Source organism: Berghia stephanieae, chromosome 14 (assembly GCF_034508935.2).
Source record: "Berghia stephanieae isolate SIO BIC M18660-M18661 chromosome 14, UCSD_Bste_1.3, whole genome shotgun sequence".
In the NCBI taxonomy this organism is placed as follows: domain Eukaryota; kingdom Metazoa; phylum Mollusca; class Gastropoda; order Nudibranchia; family Aeolidiidae; genus Berghia; species Berghia stephanieae.
The window spans coordinates 21,731,099-21,750,895 of NC_088373.1; the positions used below are offsets into that span (position 1 = coordinate 21,731,099).

The 19,797-nt window shown below is 35.0% G+C and overlaps 1 protein-coding gene across 1 annotated transcript in view; it reads left to right on the forward strand.

Moving 5' to 3' along the window:
* Positions 1–19,797, forward strand: part of LOC144960177 (uncharacterized) — a gene marked incomplete in the record, with an annotated part of 129,147 nt that overhangs the window by 101,574 nt on the left and 7,776 nt on the right. Inside the window, 16 exon segments of the mRNA XM_078893199.1 lie at positions 1,034–1,261; positions 2,374–2,473; positions 3,037–3,120; positions 4,303–4,489; positions 5,917–6,026; positions 7,257–7,431; positions 7,759–7,880; positions 9,126–9,283; positions 10,061–10,213; positions 11,212–11,392; positions 12,116–12,216; positions 13,191–13,329; positions 13,853–14,124; positions 16,129–16,276; positions 16,887–16,992; positions 18,407–18,891. Coding sequence (XP_078749325.1) covers positions 1,034–1,261; positions 2,374–2,473; positions 3,037–3,120; positions 4,303–4,489; positions 5,917–6,026; positions 7,257–7,431; positions 7,759–7,880; positions 9,126–9,283; positions 10,061–10,213; positions 11,212–11,392; positions 12,116–12,216; positions 13,191–13,329; positions 13,853–14,124; positions 16,129–16,276; positions 16,887–16,992; positions 18,407–18,891 — 2,749 coding nt within the window.

The window sequence follows — 19,797 nt, forward strand, 5'->3', positions numbered from 1 at the left end:
TTATATATATATATATATATATATATATATATATATATATATATATATATATATGTATCTATATATATTTATATATATCTATTTATTTTCCAACACGGCATCTAGGTCACTTTTTAATTTTAAAAAAAATTGTTTACAGTGAATAACAGTAGGCAGCCTCTATAAAACTCTTACAAATAATCTTAAGAAAATATCCACCATTAGAGATTTCCTTACTAAAGATGCAACATGAAACTCTAGACTATTGCAATGGTCTTTTATCTCACATAAGCCATGAGAAAATCTCCCGCCTGCAGGTCTTACAGAATAGTACAGTTAAATTAGTAACAAGACAAAAGAGAATGACACATTCCCTGCCTATTGTATGAGCTGCACTGGCTGCCTGGAAAGAATAATTTTTAAGATTGCTCTGTTTTGTTTTAAGAGCCTAAATGATAAATCACCTGACTACATTAAAAGCATGCTAGGAATTTACGATCCTCTACTTACAAAACGAAGCTTACTCTTAGAAATAATTATGATTATACATGTTATGGCGGCCATTCCTTTACCCACATTGGGCCCCTTTTGTGGAATGACCTGATCAGAAGGATAAGAGAACCAAAATCTATTGATAGTTTTAAATCATTTTAAAGCACTACATTTTTACCGTTACATTTTCATGATATTGATACGATATTACATACACTGCTGCTATTGATATCATTGTGGTATACGTTTTATAAAATATGCAAATTTTGTATATTTATTTGTAACGTGCATTGAGCATTAAACAGTGGTGAAAATGTGCGATATAAATGCCATGTATTATTATTATTATTATTATTATTATTATTATTATTATTATTATTATTATTATTATTATTATTATTATTATATTATTATTATTATTATTATTATTATTATTATTATTGTTATTATTATTGTATTATTATTATTATTATTATTATTATTATTATTATTATTATTATTGTTGTTGTTAATTCACTGCAACTGAAACCATCATTTTTCGCCGTTTATCTTTTCTCTTCAGTTGGCCCAGCAACTTGCTGCAACCCAGAACATCCTGGACGACCTTGACCTACTGAAGGATGAGCTTTATCCCGTCGCCAGAAGGGCGTCCTTGCTGTATTCCCTGATGCGTTCCCTGGCAGCCATCTACCCAGAATACCATTTCCCAATGTCTTATTTCCTGAATCTGTTTGACGAGGCCGTTGGGAAGGAATTCCCTCCAGAATTCTTCTCAGACGGACTTGAAGATGTACGTATATTAATCTATAAATAACAATGTGAAATTGAATGTATGCTTCAATTTAATATATACGAAAACAAATAAAATGGACGTTTTAGGTTTCCCCTTTATCAACAAAACAGGATGAATGAAATACTAGAGACGAATGAGATAATGTGGTATTGGCGTTGTTAAGATGAATCTTTATTAATCCTGTTTTATTGATAAAGAGGAATCCCGAAATGTCCATTTTATCTGTTTTCGTATAATATTAAATTGAAGCTAACATTGAATTTTACTTAGTTATATATTTCATCAAGCTTGGAGCAGCAACATTTACATTTCCCCGTATATTAATCTATATGTTTCCATCTAGAGAGCTAAAACTAGAATTTACTTATTTAAATATACACATCTTGATAAATTGTTGTCTGTAATTGTAACCAAATCCAAAAGGGAGCAAATATATTTTAAAAATAAATATGAATTTTACATCCATTTGATTTACTTATAAACGTGACATGTGACAGAGCTGCCAACTCGAAATTTCAAAAATTCGTAGTTCCCAAGGGGAAAAAATGTAAAATCCACTTTAAATAGCTTTAGAAATAAACAATTTTCCATCAGCATGATCGAAAAATGCTCCAAAGTCCTGGATATAGGTTCTGAGAAACTAAATTTTCCTTTTCAACAAGATTTATTGAGTCAAAGAGGAGAATGAATGCAGTTCTGTAGCTGGAGACAAAAATTCGTATTTCTGAGAATTTTTCGTAGTACTTGGCAGGTCTGTATGTGACCATCACTTCTAACGGTAATATGTCAAGTTCGGCCCAATACCAAAAAGGGATTTTGAAATTAAGACAACCAGAAATGTTACATGTTTCAAGTCTTTCTCAAGTGGAGAATTAATATTCATAGTCCTCGATCAAATATGCAAAAACTTGGAAAGATAAAGTGAGTAAATGTGACTCATATATATATAATATATATATATATATATATATATATATATATATAAGGGTACAACACAAAACAAACGACATTTTGGCCTTTGGCCTTTTTTCAATTTTGGTTTGTTTTTTGTTCAACATGAGATGAACATTTTTTTTTTACCCTTATCTCAATTGATTTTCCTTGCTCAGTGTTTCGAGGACGTCGATTCCAGTGAAGATGCAGACAGAAAACCCAGGCCTGGAAGTGCTGGATCGCAGGCGTCTGCCACGGAGAAACAAACAGCTACAGGTTAGTCAACGATTAACGAATAATTGGCATGTATTGAATTTGCATTAATAATTGCAGAATATAAGGATCGCGTTTTTATATCAAATATCATACTCCCCCTCCCTCTCTCTCTCTCTCTCTGTTCGATTTTCCATGCATATGAACTCGAGAGAGAGTTAATAGATGGCATTTATATCACACATTTTCATCACAGTGTAATGCCCAATGCACGCTTCAAAAAAATATGAAATTTACACAATAAAACGTATACCAATAGCAGTAAAGTATGTCATAACGTATTAATATCATAAAAAATGTCGCAGTGTTTTAACAATGATTGGAAACTATCAATAGACTTTGCTTCTCTTATCTTTCTGGGCAGGTCATTCCTCACAAGGGGCCCCGTGGGGTTAAAGGAACGGCTGCCATAAAATTTGTAGTTGTAATCATTTTTAAGATTAAGCTTTGATTTGTCTGTCAAGGATTGTTATCATTAAGTGTTCTGGTTTTGATTTTTACAATTCCCATAATCAAATTTTGGCTCTTTTTGTGATTTTTTCTTTATTTTTCTTTCCAATTTTTAGGAGGCAAAGAGAGCACAGACAAAGGTGACGATGAAACAGGGGAAGGAGGAAGTGTAAAGAATGCGCAACCAGCAGAGACCGAAGGTAGTTCAGATATAATTTTATTTTCATGTCAAATATTTTACTGTTTCGCTTTGTTTGTTTTTTTTAAATGGTTTTACTGCTTTTTCAAAACATTAAGATCATGTCAGTTCCAGTAAAAAGAAAGAAAATGGGATAGTAAAAAGTTTTAGAATTACAATTAAAGCACCCAAGAAAAGGTAAGACAAAGGGGTATTGATTAAAATGGGAAACAGGTGTAGATTCCAACAGCACACTATCAAAGTACTTAGTTTGAGATCACCAAAAAGTCTCATCCAGACACAAGCACAGGTCCCACTAAGAGGAATACTCTCAAATGTTTATAAATCATATATAATACGTAACCAAAACATAATACAGAGAGATGCTTTACAAGGAAAAAAATATCATCTCCCTAAATTAACTATATATTTGAATTTGACTGTTTCCCTCTCGGCCAGGGCCAGGACAAAACCAAGTAATCTCATTCCAAGACAAAGACAGAAAGCGTGTTGGAAAACAGATATAGGGGGATAGAAGACACAGTGAGTGCTTCCCTGCACACTATGGGAGACTGTCTCGCTTTGGTATAATGTCAGAGTGAACCAAATAACAATATGCAACGAAAATATAAAGAGTATATAATAACATGGCTTATGAAGTGAAACAATACACACAAATGGGGGCAGCATGGCACAGTGGTACAGTCTTTGCTTCATACCCGGAAGGTACCAAGTTCGATCACCTGCCGCTACGTTGTGTGGCGTTGAGCAAATCACCTCGCAAGTCACCTCGCACTAGCTCATTTTGTGGCGCTGCACTGCAGCTGATGACTGGGTTATTCCAGTCTCTCCGGGAATATACTACCGTTGTTTTTAAAAACACAGTATATGCAATGGTAACCAAATAGCACATACTGTATTCTTCAATCAAACAACAGTATAGACCCTAGAGAAAAATTTCCCCTATGGCATGTATAAAGGGAATTTTATTTTATTATTTATTTGTTATGAAATATTGCCTAACAGGTGCCATGTCCCATCCTACATGTTACATATTGCTGTTTAGTCAGAGACCCTTTGTAAAGCACTTTGAGTACGTTTAGTGGATATTGCACTATATTAAAATAAATAAAATTTTTAAAAGCTCAAAGCTCATCTATTTTCATTTCTTTTTTTAAAAATAAAAAAATTCTTTTCCCTTCAGAATCTATCAGCACGAACGCTGTCCAAAAACTGGTCCATGGCTCTGACTCAGCGGAGATCCCAACCATTGACCTACCCGATACGGAAGATCTTCCTACGGAGGGAGTGGAATATGTCAGCATGCCCACCAATGAGGTCAAGAAATTGATGGACAGCTTAACCAGTCTTGTTTACCACAGGGTTAAAATGTGAGTTCTTTTTCTTATGTTTTTTTTTTAAAAGGGTTTTTGTCTTTGTCTTTTTCATTTTGTGTACGTTTGTAACGACAAGCAGCTGATTGTAAAGCACTTTGAAATCTATCTCTCTTTCTCTCTCTCTCTCTCTCTCTCTCCTCTCTCTCTCTCTCTCTCTCTCTCTCTCTCTCTCTCTCTCTCTCTCTCTCTCTCTCTCTCTCCTCTCTCTCTCTCTCTCTCCTCTCTCTCTCTCTCTCTCTCTCTCTCTCTCTCTCTCTCTCCTCTCTCTCTCTCCCCTCTCTCTCTCACTCACTTCATGTTCCTGATACGAAAATCCTATATATATTATTTTGTTTTTCTGTTTAAGAATTGAAAGGATTGCTTTTTTTGAGCTGTGTGTTGGTATTTCTGTGTTGAATTAAAGATAGTTTGTTTTGTTTTTGTTTTGTTTTTTGTTTTTTTTTTTTGTTTCATTACTTGAAAGTGAGATTTATTTACCTGTAACATAGACACACCGCATTCCTATCAATAGCTGTCAAATGAAAGAACTTGCTATTGGAATCACAAAGAACGGCCTATTGTTTCTCCTGTACCCGTTGACTTAACCCTCTCCTCCAAAAAAAAAAAAAAAAAAAAAAAAAAAAGAAAGAACAGCAACAAAAACAAGCAGGCAAGCAATAAATACATAGAAGAAAAAACTCGCCTCTTTAACATAAAGGTGACAGTTCTATAAACGAAAATACAGTTTTACACTGGGAGGCCAAAATCTTGGTCGAGCCATTTTGGAGTTTGACCTACAGCAAAATCGTCACATTTGTTACGACTCAATATACATTTTTTCTTATTTAGTTTTATGTTGTACATCACAATGATATTTGTTTAATTTATAAGAACATAAAATTGTTTTGTAGAGAGCTTGGTTGAGCTTAAAAAGAAAAATAATTTTTCTTCTGGGTAAGCCTGCCATTTTGGGAAAATAGCAAATCTTTGAACAAATCATTTAAATCTATCACACCACACAAACCCTGTCTCTCCAGTCATTCAATTCTCCCCGTTCTCCTGTGTAATGTAAATGTTGCTGCTCGAAGCTCGAAGAAATAAATATTATGAAATTGAATGTAAGCTTCAATTTAATTACAAAAACAGATTAAATGAACGTTTCAGGTTTCCCCTTTATCAATAAAACAGGATGAATGAAACACTACAGATGAATGAGATAATGTGGTAGTGGCATTGTTAACAATCCGGCTAGAGTCAGGACAAAACTAAGTAATCTCATTCCAAGAGAAAAACAGAAAGCAATTATTTTGGAAAACAGGTACAGAGGGATAGAAGACACAGCAAGTACCTCCCTGCCCACTTATGGGAGGTCGGGAACCACACCAAGAGAGACGGGACTGTACTTTACTGTTGACATAATATTATATCCTATCTATCCCCAGGTGTCTGTTTGAAGAAGATCGTCTGCTGTTCTCCACTCTGATGTGTTTGAATATGAAGGTAGAAGCAGGGGAGGACATCACCAACGAGGAAATGTCTTTGTTCTTGCAAGGTAGGTAATCAGGTAATCGGAGTAAGTGTAGTCCTTCAGAGCCATTAGGCTCACAGAGCTAGAGTTTATCCCGGTTTCCATAGCGTGAAATGATCATTATCATTATCATTATGGTCATCATCAACATCATCATTATAATCATTGCTATCATAATCACCAACATCATCACCATCATTGCCATCACTATCATCATCATCATCATCACTATCATCATCATCATCATGCTCAACATCATCATCACCATTGCCATCGTAATTACCAACATCATCACTATCATCATCATCTTCGTCGTCATCATCACTATCATCATCATCTTCGTCGTCATCATCATCATCATCATCATCATCATCATCATCATCATCATCATCACCATCATCATCTCTCACCATACCTTAACTCCCAAGCCATATCCCCGTGATGTATACTGGCTTCATTTTGTTCATTGATCTGACCTAAAACTACTCATATTGCAAGTATCATTCAACTTTTAAAACAAATCAAAACTGGTATGGTTTAAACCCTCTCCTTACCACCCATAGGGAAATCGTCACATTCGTTACGATGCAGCCAACAAGAGAGGAAGAGAGAGAGAGAGAGAGAGAGAGAGAGAGAGAGAGAGAGAGAGAGAGAGAGAGAGAGAGAGAATAAGTAGGAGTGAAATATCTGTTCAATGTTATAGTTATCATTTAACGTTATAACAAGTGTAACTAAATGACAAATTGCCATATTTATGGACAATAAAGATCTATTATTATTATTATTATTATTATTATTATTATATTATTATTATTATTATTATTATTATTATTATTATTATTATTTGTATTATTATTATTATTATTATTTGTATTATTATTATTATTATTATTATTATTATTATTGTTATTGTTATTGTTATTGTTATTGTTATTATTATTATTATTATTATTATTATTATTATTATTATTATTATTATTATTATTAACATTTTTCTCATTCTGATTTCTTTTGTACATCATAATATTTGAACAAAAATGTTTGCCATAGTTAAGGTATATTAACATTGTGTTGAAGAGATCGTTTAGCAGAAAGAAATATGTATAGCAAGAACTAACAGCTTTTGTGTTTGAATGAAGTAAATCTATTTTCCTAGAGGTTGGGTGTGAAGTTTTGGGGAAAATCCGGAAAATGGCCGGCGGTAAGGAGAGAGTTAAAAATCGAACAAATCAACGTTTATATCCATATATCTAGGCAACCCTGGCCTCGGCATGCAGCTCACCCTATCAGACTTCGACTGCAGAGCCGCTCCACCATCCTGGCTGTCCCAGGAGAAATGGGAGGACATCATGGCGCTCTCCGTACTTCCGGGATCCTTGGACAGCATTTGTGTGGACTTTGCTCAGAATGAAGACAGCTGGAAGTCTTGGTGAGAACCACACTATGTTTATAACCCTCTGCTTCAAATGAAGATAAGATAAGATAAGATGGAAATCTTGGTGAGAATCACAATAGTTTGTCACCCATTGCTTCAAATTAAGATAAGATAAGAAATGAACTTTATTTGTTCAACTCCTCGAAATTTACCTTGGGTATGGTGGGGGGGGGGGATGTTTGCTAACCTCCCATGGAGGTACTTGCTGTGTCTTCTGGATTAATCTGTCCCTTTGTGTTTGAAACGAGTGCTCGATTATCTTAGCTATCCCCCCCCCCTCCTATACTTCGTTCATCATCATCTATTAATTTGTTTTTATAGGTACGACAGTGCCTACCCTGAGAAAGAAGCTCTTCCCCTTGGAAAGAAACTAAAGAAACATGACGAAGACAAAGATGAGGTAGAGAAACAAGATGAGGGGACAGAGAAAGACGAGAGAAAAGGTAAGAGTTTATTTCTGAATTGATTTCTTTCCTCTTCAGTTTCTGTTTGATCCATTTTAACGTCATTTATCAAAATGGAAATTCAGTGATCGTATGAATGTGGTACTTTCTGGGTGGGGTTCCTGACCCCCCATACTGGGCAGGGAGGCTCTTACTTTGTCTTCTATCCCCCTATATCTTTTTACTTGGTTTTGTCCAGGTCCTGGCCAGATGCCCTGGCTGAGAGGGAAATAGTCAAATGTATAGTTAGTTTTGGAAGATAGTTTTTTCCTTGTAATTCATCTCTCTGATATTCACTGTATTATGTTTTCTTTATATATGATTTGTAAAACATTTGAGTGCATTCCTCTTAGTGGGGCCTGTGCTTGTGTCTGGATGAGACTTTTAGTGATCTCAAACTAAGTACTTTGATAGTGTGCTCTTGGAATCTACACCCGTTTCTTATTTGAACCAATTCCCCTTTGTCTTACCTTTTCTTGGGTGCTTAAATTGTAATTCTAGAACTTTTGACTATCCCATTTTCTTCCTTTTTTACTGGCGCTGATATGACCTTAATGTGTTGCAAGTGCCCTTTAAAAACAAAAATAACATTGAAAGGCACCATGCAATATATTCATTGATTGAGAATCGAATCTTAATATCGTCATCAATTTAAACCAAAACACCCAAGAAAGGAAGATAAATTATAATAAAATAATGCAGATGTTAAGCTACACATTTATTCTGTAGCAATGAATACAGAAATTCATCGCTCTGCTTGGCCATTAATACTACAAAAATTAATGGAAATTGGACCCAAAAAAAATAATTAAAAAGCACAAAATACAGCTGTTCATTAGGACAACTCGAGTAGATAATTCACATGATGATAGCTGTGGAAATTGGATTCAATAGTCTGATGTCACGTCCTAGCAACCAGCAGCTTGGTTCTAAAAAAAGAAAATCGGTACTTTTTATTCTTCATGCTGGCTAGAACTTTTTCAAATGTCATGTGATCGGAATGTATAAAAGTCAAAACATGATCAGATTTATAATGTTACTCTCCTCTGGATACACTTTTATGCTAGTCGGATAAGTATTTCATAAGAGCGTCTGCCATTGTTCCGATAGTTTAGAACCAGTTACTAAGTTATGATGCATCATTACGAGGGAAGTGACTTCACGACTGTTGAAGTCCATTACAATTTTTATCAATATTTTAATTATACTTCTGATCAAATTCAATTCAATTCTACAAAATGACAGGAGACAGAGGTTCTACCGGTCTGCCGTCACCGGAGCCAGGCACTCTCAATGATTTCCACCGCCTTCTTCTCCTACGAATGCTTCGGCCAGATCGTCTGCCCACAGCTCTGTTGTCGTACACGCAAAAACATCTGGCACTGTACGACCCAGAGGAAGAGGTGAGATAATGATATAACCTTGGAAATGAAAAAAATATAAATACATATATAAATTAAAGAGAAAAAAACAACAAAAAACCCAGAATTATTCAAATGGAGTATTACAACCGTTGTTCAAAATCTTCTTAAAAGAAGAAATTAAACAAAACAAAACCAAAACAAACAGAAATATTTAGATAAGAATTTCAACCTTTGTTCAAAAGAAATAAAATGTAAAAAATAAATGTTATTTTCCGGATAGTCTGAGGTGCATTTTAAAAGGTGTAAAATTTCCTCTGCCTATGCCAGAATTGTGTTTGTTGCAGCCCTCTCATCGGAAAACCCTATCATTTCTTAGTAGATACGTAATCGTCAAATAATGCTTTGAATAAAAGATGTATTCAAGACTGCAGACAGAATATTTTCGCACATTTCATTGGTGTGAAATTAGATGTAAAAGACAGCTGATTGGTAATTATAAATAATCTTTTGGTGCGCATGAATACAAATCCAACGTTTTTTGTTTTGGGTCAAATTGTCATTCAAGCAGAAGGAGAAAGATACAAATTATGGTGAATAGACGTACTAATACCACACCATTTGGTTACAAAATATCGAATAATCTTACTTGAAGGGGTGGAATAAACGTATTCTTTCATTTCTTTATTGTATTTATCAAACTCACAAGTTGTTGTGTTATTGGGTACGATAAAAATAAATCATTTAATAAATACATTGAGATGAAAGAATCGTATATTATTTGTTTTTTTTTTGCTTGTAATTTGTACAATAACCCAGGTATTCAATGTGAATGAAGTCTTACAAGAGGCCAAGAGTCATCTCGGTGTCCTGGTCATGTTGCCTCCAGCACCAACGGACTCCAGGGGTCATCCCGCCTCCAGGTTGAAGATGACCAAATCTCCAGTTGACGAACTTGTTGAATTAGCATCGGTAAGTACAACTACAGATATGTGTCCCCGTCAGTGCATCACATCATCAGTCAGAATGTGAAAATTTTGGATTTAATTTATTTTTAAATTTTCTAAAATAATATGGTCCCCAGAGCATTTTAATTTTTATTTTAAGTAAATCGGGTGTTTTTTTAATGAAGTTATGGTCAGATGTATGGGAAAGGTTTCCAGCAACTTTTCTCAAATTTCATAATTTTTCAACTTTACTAGCTGTAAAAAATATTTAGAAGTGAAATTTAGCTTAGATATTTCCCGAAGATGTACAAAAAGGGTTGATTTAATCATTAATGACAAGAAATCATTTTGGATAAAAGATTGACCTTTTAACTAAATTTGGCAATATCTCAGTTCAAACCTTTTCACCATCCGACAGATTATGTCATTCACTGTAACATATTTTTTCCACTTTGATAAAACATGAGATTTTCATCACCTAAACTGATGACTCATCTCGTGTTTGGTATTGATTACCTATTTCCATTCAATGCTTTTGTAGAAACAGGAAATTTTATTGTCATAAATTAAACAATTTAGAACTGATAATTTCGATTAGTTTCATTATGAGATAGGTGACATTTTAGAACTGTTCCATTGTGATGCTTTAGCATTATACTTCTCTGGGTGGGATTCCTGACCTTCCATTGTGGGCAGAGAGGTACTTCCTGTGTCTTCTATCCCACTACATCTGTTTTCTAATTGCTTCCTGTTTTTGTCTTGGAATGAGATTACTTGGTTTAGTCCTGGCCCTGGCCGGAGTCTTTGGCTGGGAGGGAAACAGTCAAGTGTACAATTAAAAGTTTTAGGAAATGACACTTTTTCTCTGTTATTTATTGTTATATATGTGTTGTTTGCTGCACTGTGGCTAACGCCTGGGTTATTCCAGTCTTCCCTTGGAATAGACCCTAGAGACCAATTTCCCTTTTGGGAAGAATAAAGGGAATTTGTTTGTTTGTAAAAAAATGTATTTATTTGATCCAGGCTGTCAAAATACCAGTGGAGAGAGTAATCATGAGTGAGGGTAACCTTGTATCCGTGGAGGAGGCACTCGACACAGCCGACAAGAATGAAGGCTGGGCCATCATTGAGGCCATCCACCTCTCCACACCCGACAACTTGGCCAAGCTGATCCAACACCTGTGGAGGATTCACAAGAGCCGAGGTGGGGTGGAATTGTGACCCCAAAGCAGCTAGAAGCTGTGGTCCAGTGTTGAGAAAAATTAAAAAAAAAAACAAAAAACAAACATGCAAAAAAAACAGCTTCAAATAAATATATACTTTATATTTTTTTGTGTGGGTAGGCCTACAAAATGCCCATTTTAATTAAGAAAACCTTATAATTTCGTCATGATTGTTACAAAATTGTAAAGCTGAATAAATAAAGCTCATATAAAAACCAAAAACAGAAAAATGATTTCCGACCCCTATAATTAGTATTTTTGCAGTGAAACCTCCCCTTAACACGGATCATTCCTAGCTCAAAATCCTTCGCATCCTATAAAACACTCGCTTTCGGATCGGAAAGCCCACATACTTTTGAAAAAGGCTCTTTATTCACATTTTCTTACCATAATCAGGTGTAAAATGAGTACCTGCCCATTAACAGCGTTGTCTCAATCGGTTAGATCTTTTCATTTCTATTCCATTGATTCATTCCCTCATCTGTTCATTTATCATACCGTATCTATTATTCACACATAAATAATATCTTCAATTCATTCATTCATTCATGTAGTTATTTGTATAGTCAATAATATATATATATATAATATATATATATATATATATATAATATATATATATATATATATATATATATATATATATATATATATTCCTCTAATTATTCATGGATATTCAACATCTCTTCCTCCATCCAATCCAGTAAATTTCAAGGAATCTGAAAAAGAGGAAGGAGGTGAAAGCAAGTTCTGTATCTGGCTGACTGCAGAGCCCAACAGTTCTCTACCACAGAATTTCGTCATGGTGTGTCTCATGAGTTTCCATTTTTATGACATTGTTATTATTAATCATAATAATAATAATAACAATAACAGTAATAATAATAGTAATAATAATAATAATGATAATAATAATAATAATAATAATAATAATAATAATAATAATAATAATGATGATGATGATAATATTGATAACATTATCATTATCATCATCTTTATTGTTCCTATTATTATTATTATTATTATTATTATTATTATTATCATCATCATTATTATCATTATTATTATTATTATTATTATTATTATTATTATTATTATTATTATTATTATTATTATTATTATTATTATTATTATTATTATTATTATTATTATTATTATCATGATTATTATTATGATAAATGAATATGATAACTTAGCTTAACTCCCGTTTTTATCGATGTTTCTTTTTTCACTTTGTAATACATTTTCCATACAATTTTGACTAAAATTCACTGTCTTCTCGAATGTGTAAGTGGAACATGCTCTATTACTCTTTACCTCCTATAATAGCTCTCTATGTTATTTGCTGGTGTTACTGCCTGCTACTGTATCAAGACAGAGTTAATTTTTAGAGGTCTATTTTTCTCCTCTTTTTCAAACCTTAAAAATCCGAAACTTGGATGGAGTAGCTTTTTAGTTTTGGTCTTCTTTTTGTTTGTTTTGTTTTGGTTTATTCGTTTCTGTTTCTGTTTTTTTTTTTATTGTGGGTTTTTTGTTTATTGGTTTTCTGTTGGTTTTGTTTGTTTTCTTTTGTTTATTTTTTTTTGGGGGGGTGGGGCGTATGGGGTGGGGGAGAGGGAGGTTTGCTTGTTTTTCTTTTTCTTTTGTGTGTGTGTGTGTGTGGAGGGGGGGGGGTACTTGTTTTTTTTGTGTTTGTTTTTTTTTTCATCTACCACTCTAATGATCACGTTTAATTCACACCGAACCTTCTTTGTTTTGTTTGATTTTGTTATTTTTCAGCACCTCCTGAAAGTGGCGTGGAATGCAATCCTTTCCTTCCCAGACCTGAGCCCAAAGTCTGACAAGGATGGAGCAGCCGAGGAGAAGAAAGTGGTGGAAATATTCAATCCACTTTCCCCACGATCTTACCTCAAAACAGGTGGGATATTTTTAGCTTTATTTAAAAAAAAAAATATGGCCAAAAAAAAAAAGTAAAAATTAAAATAAATAAATTTTTAAAATGAAAGAAAATTTAAAGTAGGTATTCTGCCTTTTGTCTTATTTTTGTTTTAATGTTAGAGTTGTGACAGTAGAAAATAGATTTCGATTATATCTTGATTAAAAAAAAAAAAATTGAATCGACATACAGCTTATCAATTTACTCTATAATTTAATTTTTTTTTCTTTTGAAATCTTCTTTTGGGACAGCATTAGATTATTATTATTATTATTATTATTATTATTATTATTATATTATTATATTATTATATTATTATTATTATTATTATTATTATTTATATTAAAATTATTTTATTATATTATTATTTATATTATTATTATTATTATTATTATTATATATATATTATTATTATTATTATTATTATTATTATTACTATTATTACTATTATTAATCTTCACTATTGATATCGTCTTCCCCATTACTTACCTTTTAACTTCCCCAGCCATCGTCTCCTCGCTCCGCCTCATCCCCGACGAGACAATGGCCAGTCTGGCCCAGGAAACGCCTCTGACCAAGAGTCTGGTATTTGCTGTGGCCGTCATCCACGGAATCCTGACGGCCCGCCAACTCTTCGGCAGCGTGGGACTGACCAGGTGGCATCCGTTTGGCGCCACCCAGATGAACAACGCTGTAGAGCTCATCATTAGCCAAATGTTGAGGCCACGAGACATGACGGAACCGTCTTTGAATGACCTGTGCTTTGCTGTGCCCAATGTAAGTCTCCTGTAAAGTAAAAAGAAAGTTTTGATTTCTATATCATCCCCCCCACCCCACCCCCCCACCCCTCTCTGCTCTCCCACCTATTTGTGTGATATGTGGTCTTGTTGACAAAGTGAAAAACTTTGGCACATTCTTAGACTCTGGACTGAGATGAATAGCGCTGTAGAGCTCATCATTAGCCAAATGTTGAGGCCACGAGACATGACAGAACCGTCTTTGAATGAGTAAGTCTCCTTTAAAGTAAAAAGAAAGTTTTGATTTCTATATCATCCCCCCCCCCCCCCCCACCCCCCCTCTCTGCTCTCCCACCTATTTGTGTGATATGTGGTCTTGTTGACAAAGTGAAAAACTTTGGCACATTCTTAGACTCTGGACTGAGATGAACAACGCTGTAGAGCTCATCATTAGCCAAATGTTGAGGCCACGAGACATGACGGAACCGTCTTTGAATTACCTGTGCTTTGCTGTTTCCAATGTAAGTCTCCTGCAAAGTGAAAAAGAAAATTTTGATTTTTATATCATTCCCCCACCCGCTACTGCCCTCCTACCGTCCTATTTGTGTGGATATGTGGTCTTTTGGTATAATACTCGACTTTGTACCAGAAGAAGGTCCAAGGTTTGTGTCCTGCTCTGAGAGATGATTGATGAATCCTTGGAAGGGGCTCTCTATTCACATTCCCTCACCCCACTGGCTAAACTGCTGGCCAACATACTTCGAGGAGGTTGTGTGTGTGGGACCCGCGATCTCCAGTAGTCGGGGAAAGTGAGGACTCTAATAATGACTAGGAGTTAGAGACGACTTTTTTTTTGGGATCGTGGATAGCTCATACGGTAGAGTCATGCTCTCCCCGGCCAGGCTGAGTTGTCGTACCAGTAGGGTCGCGGGTTCAAACCCCCATCACCGCCACGAAACTTTTATTCTCTATTGTCTTCTGGCACTTTCCTACTCACTTCATCTCTTGTTGTTATAAAATGATTACTTGACTGTTAGCCTTTTCTTTGCCTGAATAAAATGTAATATGGCTTTTTAAAAAAAATAAAAAAATTGAGCTTTTATATAGCGCAATATCCACTAAACGTGCTCAAAGCACTTTACAAGGGGTCCCTGGACAACAGCAACACTCAACATTTTTTCGGTTAGAGGCAATGCTGTAAACGGCCAGGTATTCATTTTACACCCGAGTACTTTGAGAGAATGTGAGTAAAGAACCTTTCCAAGGACTCAACTATGCGCCGAGCGAAGCTCGAACCCAGGACCTTCCAATCCGAAAGCAAGTGTCATACCACACTAGACCACTTAAAAGGCCGTTATGTCTCATCCTACATGCTAAGTGTTGCTGTTGGCTAGGGATCCCTTTTAAAGCGCTTTGAACACATTTAGTGGATATTCCGTGATATAAATGCTCATGTTTTGGGGGTTTTTTTATTCCAAGAAATTGAATATTTTCTTTTCCTTCTGATGACAAAATTTCTGGATTTCAAGATGAGATGTTTTTATGTGTTTCATTAAGTTCATATTTTGGTATATGCTCGTTTGTATTTGTTTTTATATTTTTTAAAAACTTAAGACAACACCCTCTTTGTGATCGTGTTTGTTTTTTGTATTTAAAACAAAAATTCTATATCATTTTATTTAGAGAAGAAAACTAATGGAGAAGTATTAGAGCAAGCTGAAACTAAAAGGTTATTAATTCGTACAATAAGTAAAAGACAAATGCAATTTTTAGGGCACCTAAATCGACATAAATGTATTGAACGTCTTGCTCTCACAGGAAAGATAGAAGGTAAAGAGAGTAAAGGTAGACCAAGAAAAACATATTTGAATAGTTTGAACAGCTGGGTGACAAAGAGAGAGAGAAGAGTAATATTAGTTTTCTGAGGTTATCTGATTAGAGAGATGAATAGCGTACCATGATCACCGATGTCTGGCACAGACTTGGTACTTGACAATGAAGAATATCACTTTATTATTTCATTTATCATGTGTTCTTTCACCAGCTGCTGTACACTGCCATGGTGAGGGAAGACTGTGACAAGGCTTACATCAAGAGTCTGTGCAATCACGTTCTTACGTCCATCTACAAAGATCCACAGTCTGAGATCATGCTGGGCTCGGCCCTCATCCCCGTGCCACCCTCATCACTCGGTAAGTTGAATCAAATTTAAAAAAACAAAAAAAAAACAACTTCCCTTTATTCATCCCATAGGGGAAATGTGTCTCTAGAGTCTATTCCAAGGGAAGAGTGAAATAATCCAGGCACCAGCCGCAGTGCAGCGCCGCAAATTGAGCTAGAGCCAGGTATCATTATTATCATTATTATTATTATTATTATTATTATTATTATTATTATTATTATTATTATTATTGTTATTGTTATTGTTATTATTATTATTATTATTATTATTGTTATTATTATTATTATTATTATTATTATTATTATTATTATTATTATTATTATTATTATTATTATTATTATATCATTATTATTATTATTATTATTATTATTATCATTATTATCACTACTACTACTACTACTATTGTTATTATTATTGCTATTATTATTATTATTATTATTATTATTATTATTATTATTATTATTATTATTATTATTATTATTATTATTATTATTATTTTATTATTATTATTATTATTATCGTTATTTTTATTTTTATTTTTATTATTATTGTTACTGTTATTCATATTCCTATTACTTATTTATTTTTATTTTTTTTTAAATTATAATTATTTTGTACAGAACCGGTGGATTATGCAGACTGGTTCGATCAAACGGCAAGAGATAAGATGACCTTGACCAACCTACAGCTGACAACCAGCGTGGAGCGTGGCGCCAATGATGCCAGGTACGTTGTGTCACATTGACATACAAAGGGTGGACAGCCATCTTACTTACGGAATTTAAGAAATGGAAGTTTCTAATCTATATATTTTTTGTATTTTTGTTGTTGTTAATGTTAATGTTGCTAAATAGTGAGGGGAGAGAAAGGGGGGGGGGGGGGGGGGGGGGGAGGAGAGGTGGGAGAGAGGAGAGAGAGAGAAAGAGAGAGTGTGTGTGTGTGTAAATAGGAAATAAAAATGGGACCTGTTCCCACCACCCCCCCACCCCCCTTTTTCCCCCAGTAGTGTATTATTATATCAGGATAGACCGGATTCCAAAAAACTTAAATAAAGTGCGGCTATTTGGTCTTGCTTTATAACACTCGCTTTCAGATCAGAAGGTCCTGAGTTTGAGCCTCACTCGGCGCATAGTTGAGTCCTTGTTAAAGGCTCTTTACTTACATTCTCTCACTGTACTCAGGTGTAAAATGAGTACCTGACCGTTAACAGCATTGTCTCTGTCTGACAAAAATTGCATTATCGCCTGACAGGCGTCATATCTCGTTCTATATGTTACATGTTGCCCGTTAGTCTGGTATCCCTTGTAAAGCGCTTTGAGCACATTAAGTGGATATTGGGCTATATAAAAGCTAAAAAAAAAAAAGAGCTCAAGTCAAAACAAGAAGGAGGTGGACTAGATGGGGAGTAAAACCACAGAGGCAATACGCATGGCACAGTTGAAAACCAGAAAGGAGTTCTTTTGATGAGTTTTGGAGGATACGTCCAACTAGGGTCCACCTGCAATGGAGAGAAAGATAAAGGGAGTAAATGTGACTCATATATTGAGGTGTTCTTCCCTTATATATGAGTCACATTCACTACCTTTATCTTTCTCTCCATTTTATTGGCTCATTTAGACACCTCTAGTTTTGGTTTTATTCACCTGAAAGAAGAAGAAGAATTCAAAACAGTAGAAATTACGAAAATAAGATACGAGACAAAATCATTTTGGGAGACTATGTCTATTCTTTTCAAAAGGACATCTAAAAATAAATAAAATTCTATTACTAAGGCCTTGAGGTCTATTTTTAGTATCTGGGTCATCCCGACATAATACTAGACTAAGATGATTGGTCACAATTGTTTTGTTTTTTTTCTACTTTTGGACTTTCTGGATTTCAGACCATCAATAAATATGTGTAAATTGTCAAGTTCTTGATCATGATACTGATGATGATTATCATGATGATGATGATCGTGATTAGGATGGTGGATTGAGATATAAGCCACAATTGTTTTTCTATGTTTGGACTTACTCATGAGATCATCAATACATAATGTGTATGAATGATCAAGTTTACAATTATACCTTCGTTTTGTCTTTTTATCAATAATAATATTTAAATGCTTCTAATATTCTTCTGTTTTTAAATTACCTAGCTCAACAAATTTCATTTCTCGCTTGGACCGGATGTTTGAGACTCAGAATATGGAGGCCGGAAATATCTCAGAACTCGAACTGCAACCAACGATCAGCATCGCCAAGCTCCGTTCAGCCCTCGATATTTGCCTGGACTCTCTGCCTCTTCTGCTGGAACTGGGAGACATTCCACAACTTCTGAAGGCAGACTTTGACTTCCCCTACCACTGCCCGAGCATTATCAGCATGAGCAGCGCCGAGAGTGCTGAAATGCCGGAAAGCATCGGCTACGTCTTGCTGCAGGAGTGTCTGTGGTTGAACGTGGTGCTTTGTCACATCAGACAGGAAGTTCATAACCTTCAGACGAGTCTGCTCGGAGGTGCTGGAGCACTGCCCAAACACCTGCTGCCCACTGTGCACAGTCTGCAGGAGGAATACGTTCCTGTCAGTTGGATACACCCCAACTGTCAGCCCTGTACACACTCCTTGGTCTCCTGGCTAGACGGTAAGTTTGGTGGTTGTGAATGGTGTGACATGGCTCAGCAGTACGGTCTTTTGCTTCATACCCGAAAGGTATCGAGTTCAATCACCAGCCACTGTGCTGTGTGGCCTTGAGCAAGTCACCTCACCCTAGCTCAAATGCAGTGCTGCACTGCTTTTGACACCTAGGTTATTCCAGTCTTCCCTTGGATTAGACCCTAGAGACAAATTTCCCCTATGGGATAAATAAAGGGAATTTTCAAAACGGTTATTTATACTTTATAGACTTGTTTTTGTTCATTCCCCCCCCCCCCCCCCCCCCCCCCACCATGAGCGTAGTAAACATTTTTAAAGGGCAAAAAAGTTATTTTATCATCACCATCATCGTCATCATTATCATCATCAGTACCACACCACACACCCAGGGAACTCTCTCAAACTTTACAAATTATATATCACAGACATTATTAGTCGTATTATTTAACATGCCAGTATAGAAATATACACATATCTACAGACTGAACGTTATGGAATATAATGTCAATGCACATATTATGTACAAATAACTAACGATACAACTATAAAAAAAATTATGCCCTTCTTCCACGACATCATAAGATATCATTGCCTAGAATTTCATGAAGGAATATAGATAATTCATCAAACAAGATGTCTGAAGTCAACAGGAATCACCCAGTTGTCCCAGTGAGCAAATTGGGGGTTAATAATCTTGCCCGAGGAAAAAAAAACGAAAGTGCCTGAAGCGGGTCTCGAACCCGGGACCTTCCAGGTCACAGTACAATACCTTAACCACTCAGCCACTTCGCCCCCTAATGTATTCTTAAAATGTTATAAATTGTAACATTATTTAGAAGCACATAAATATAATTCAGATATAAAATTGGTACTAAAATCGCTAAGTGCATTAACT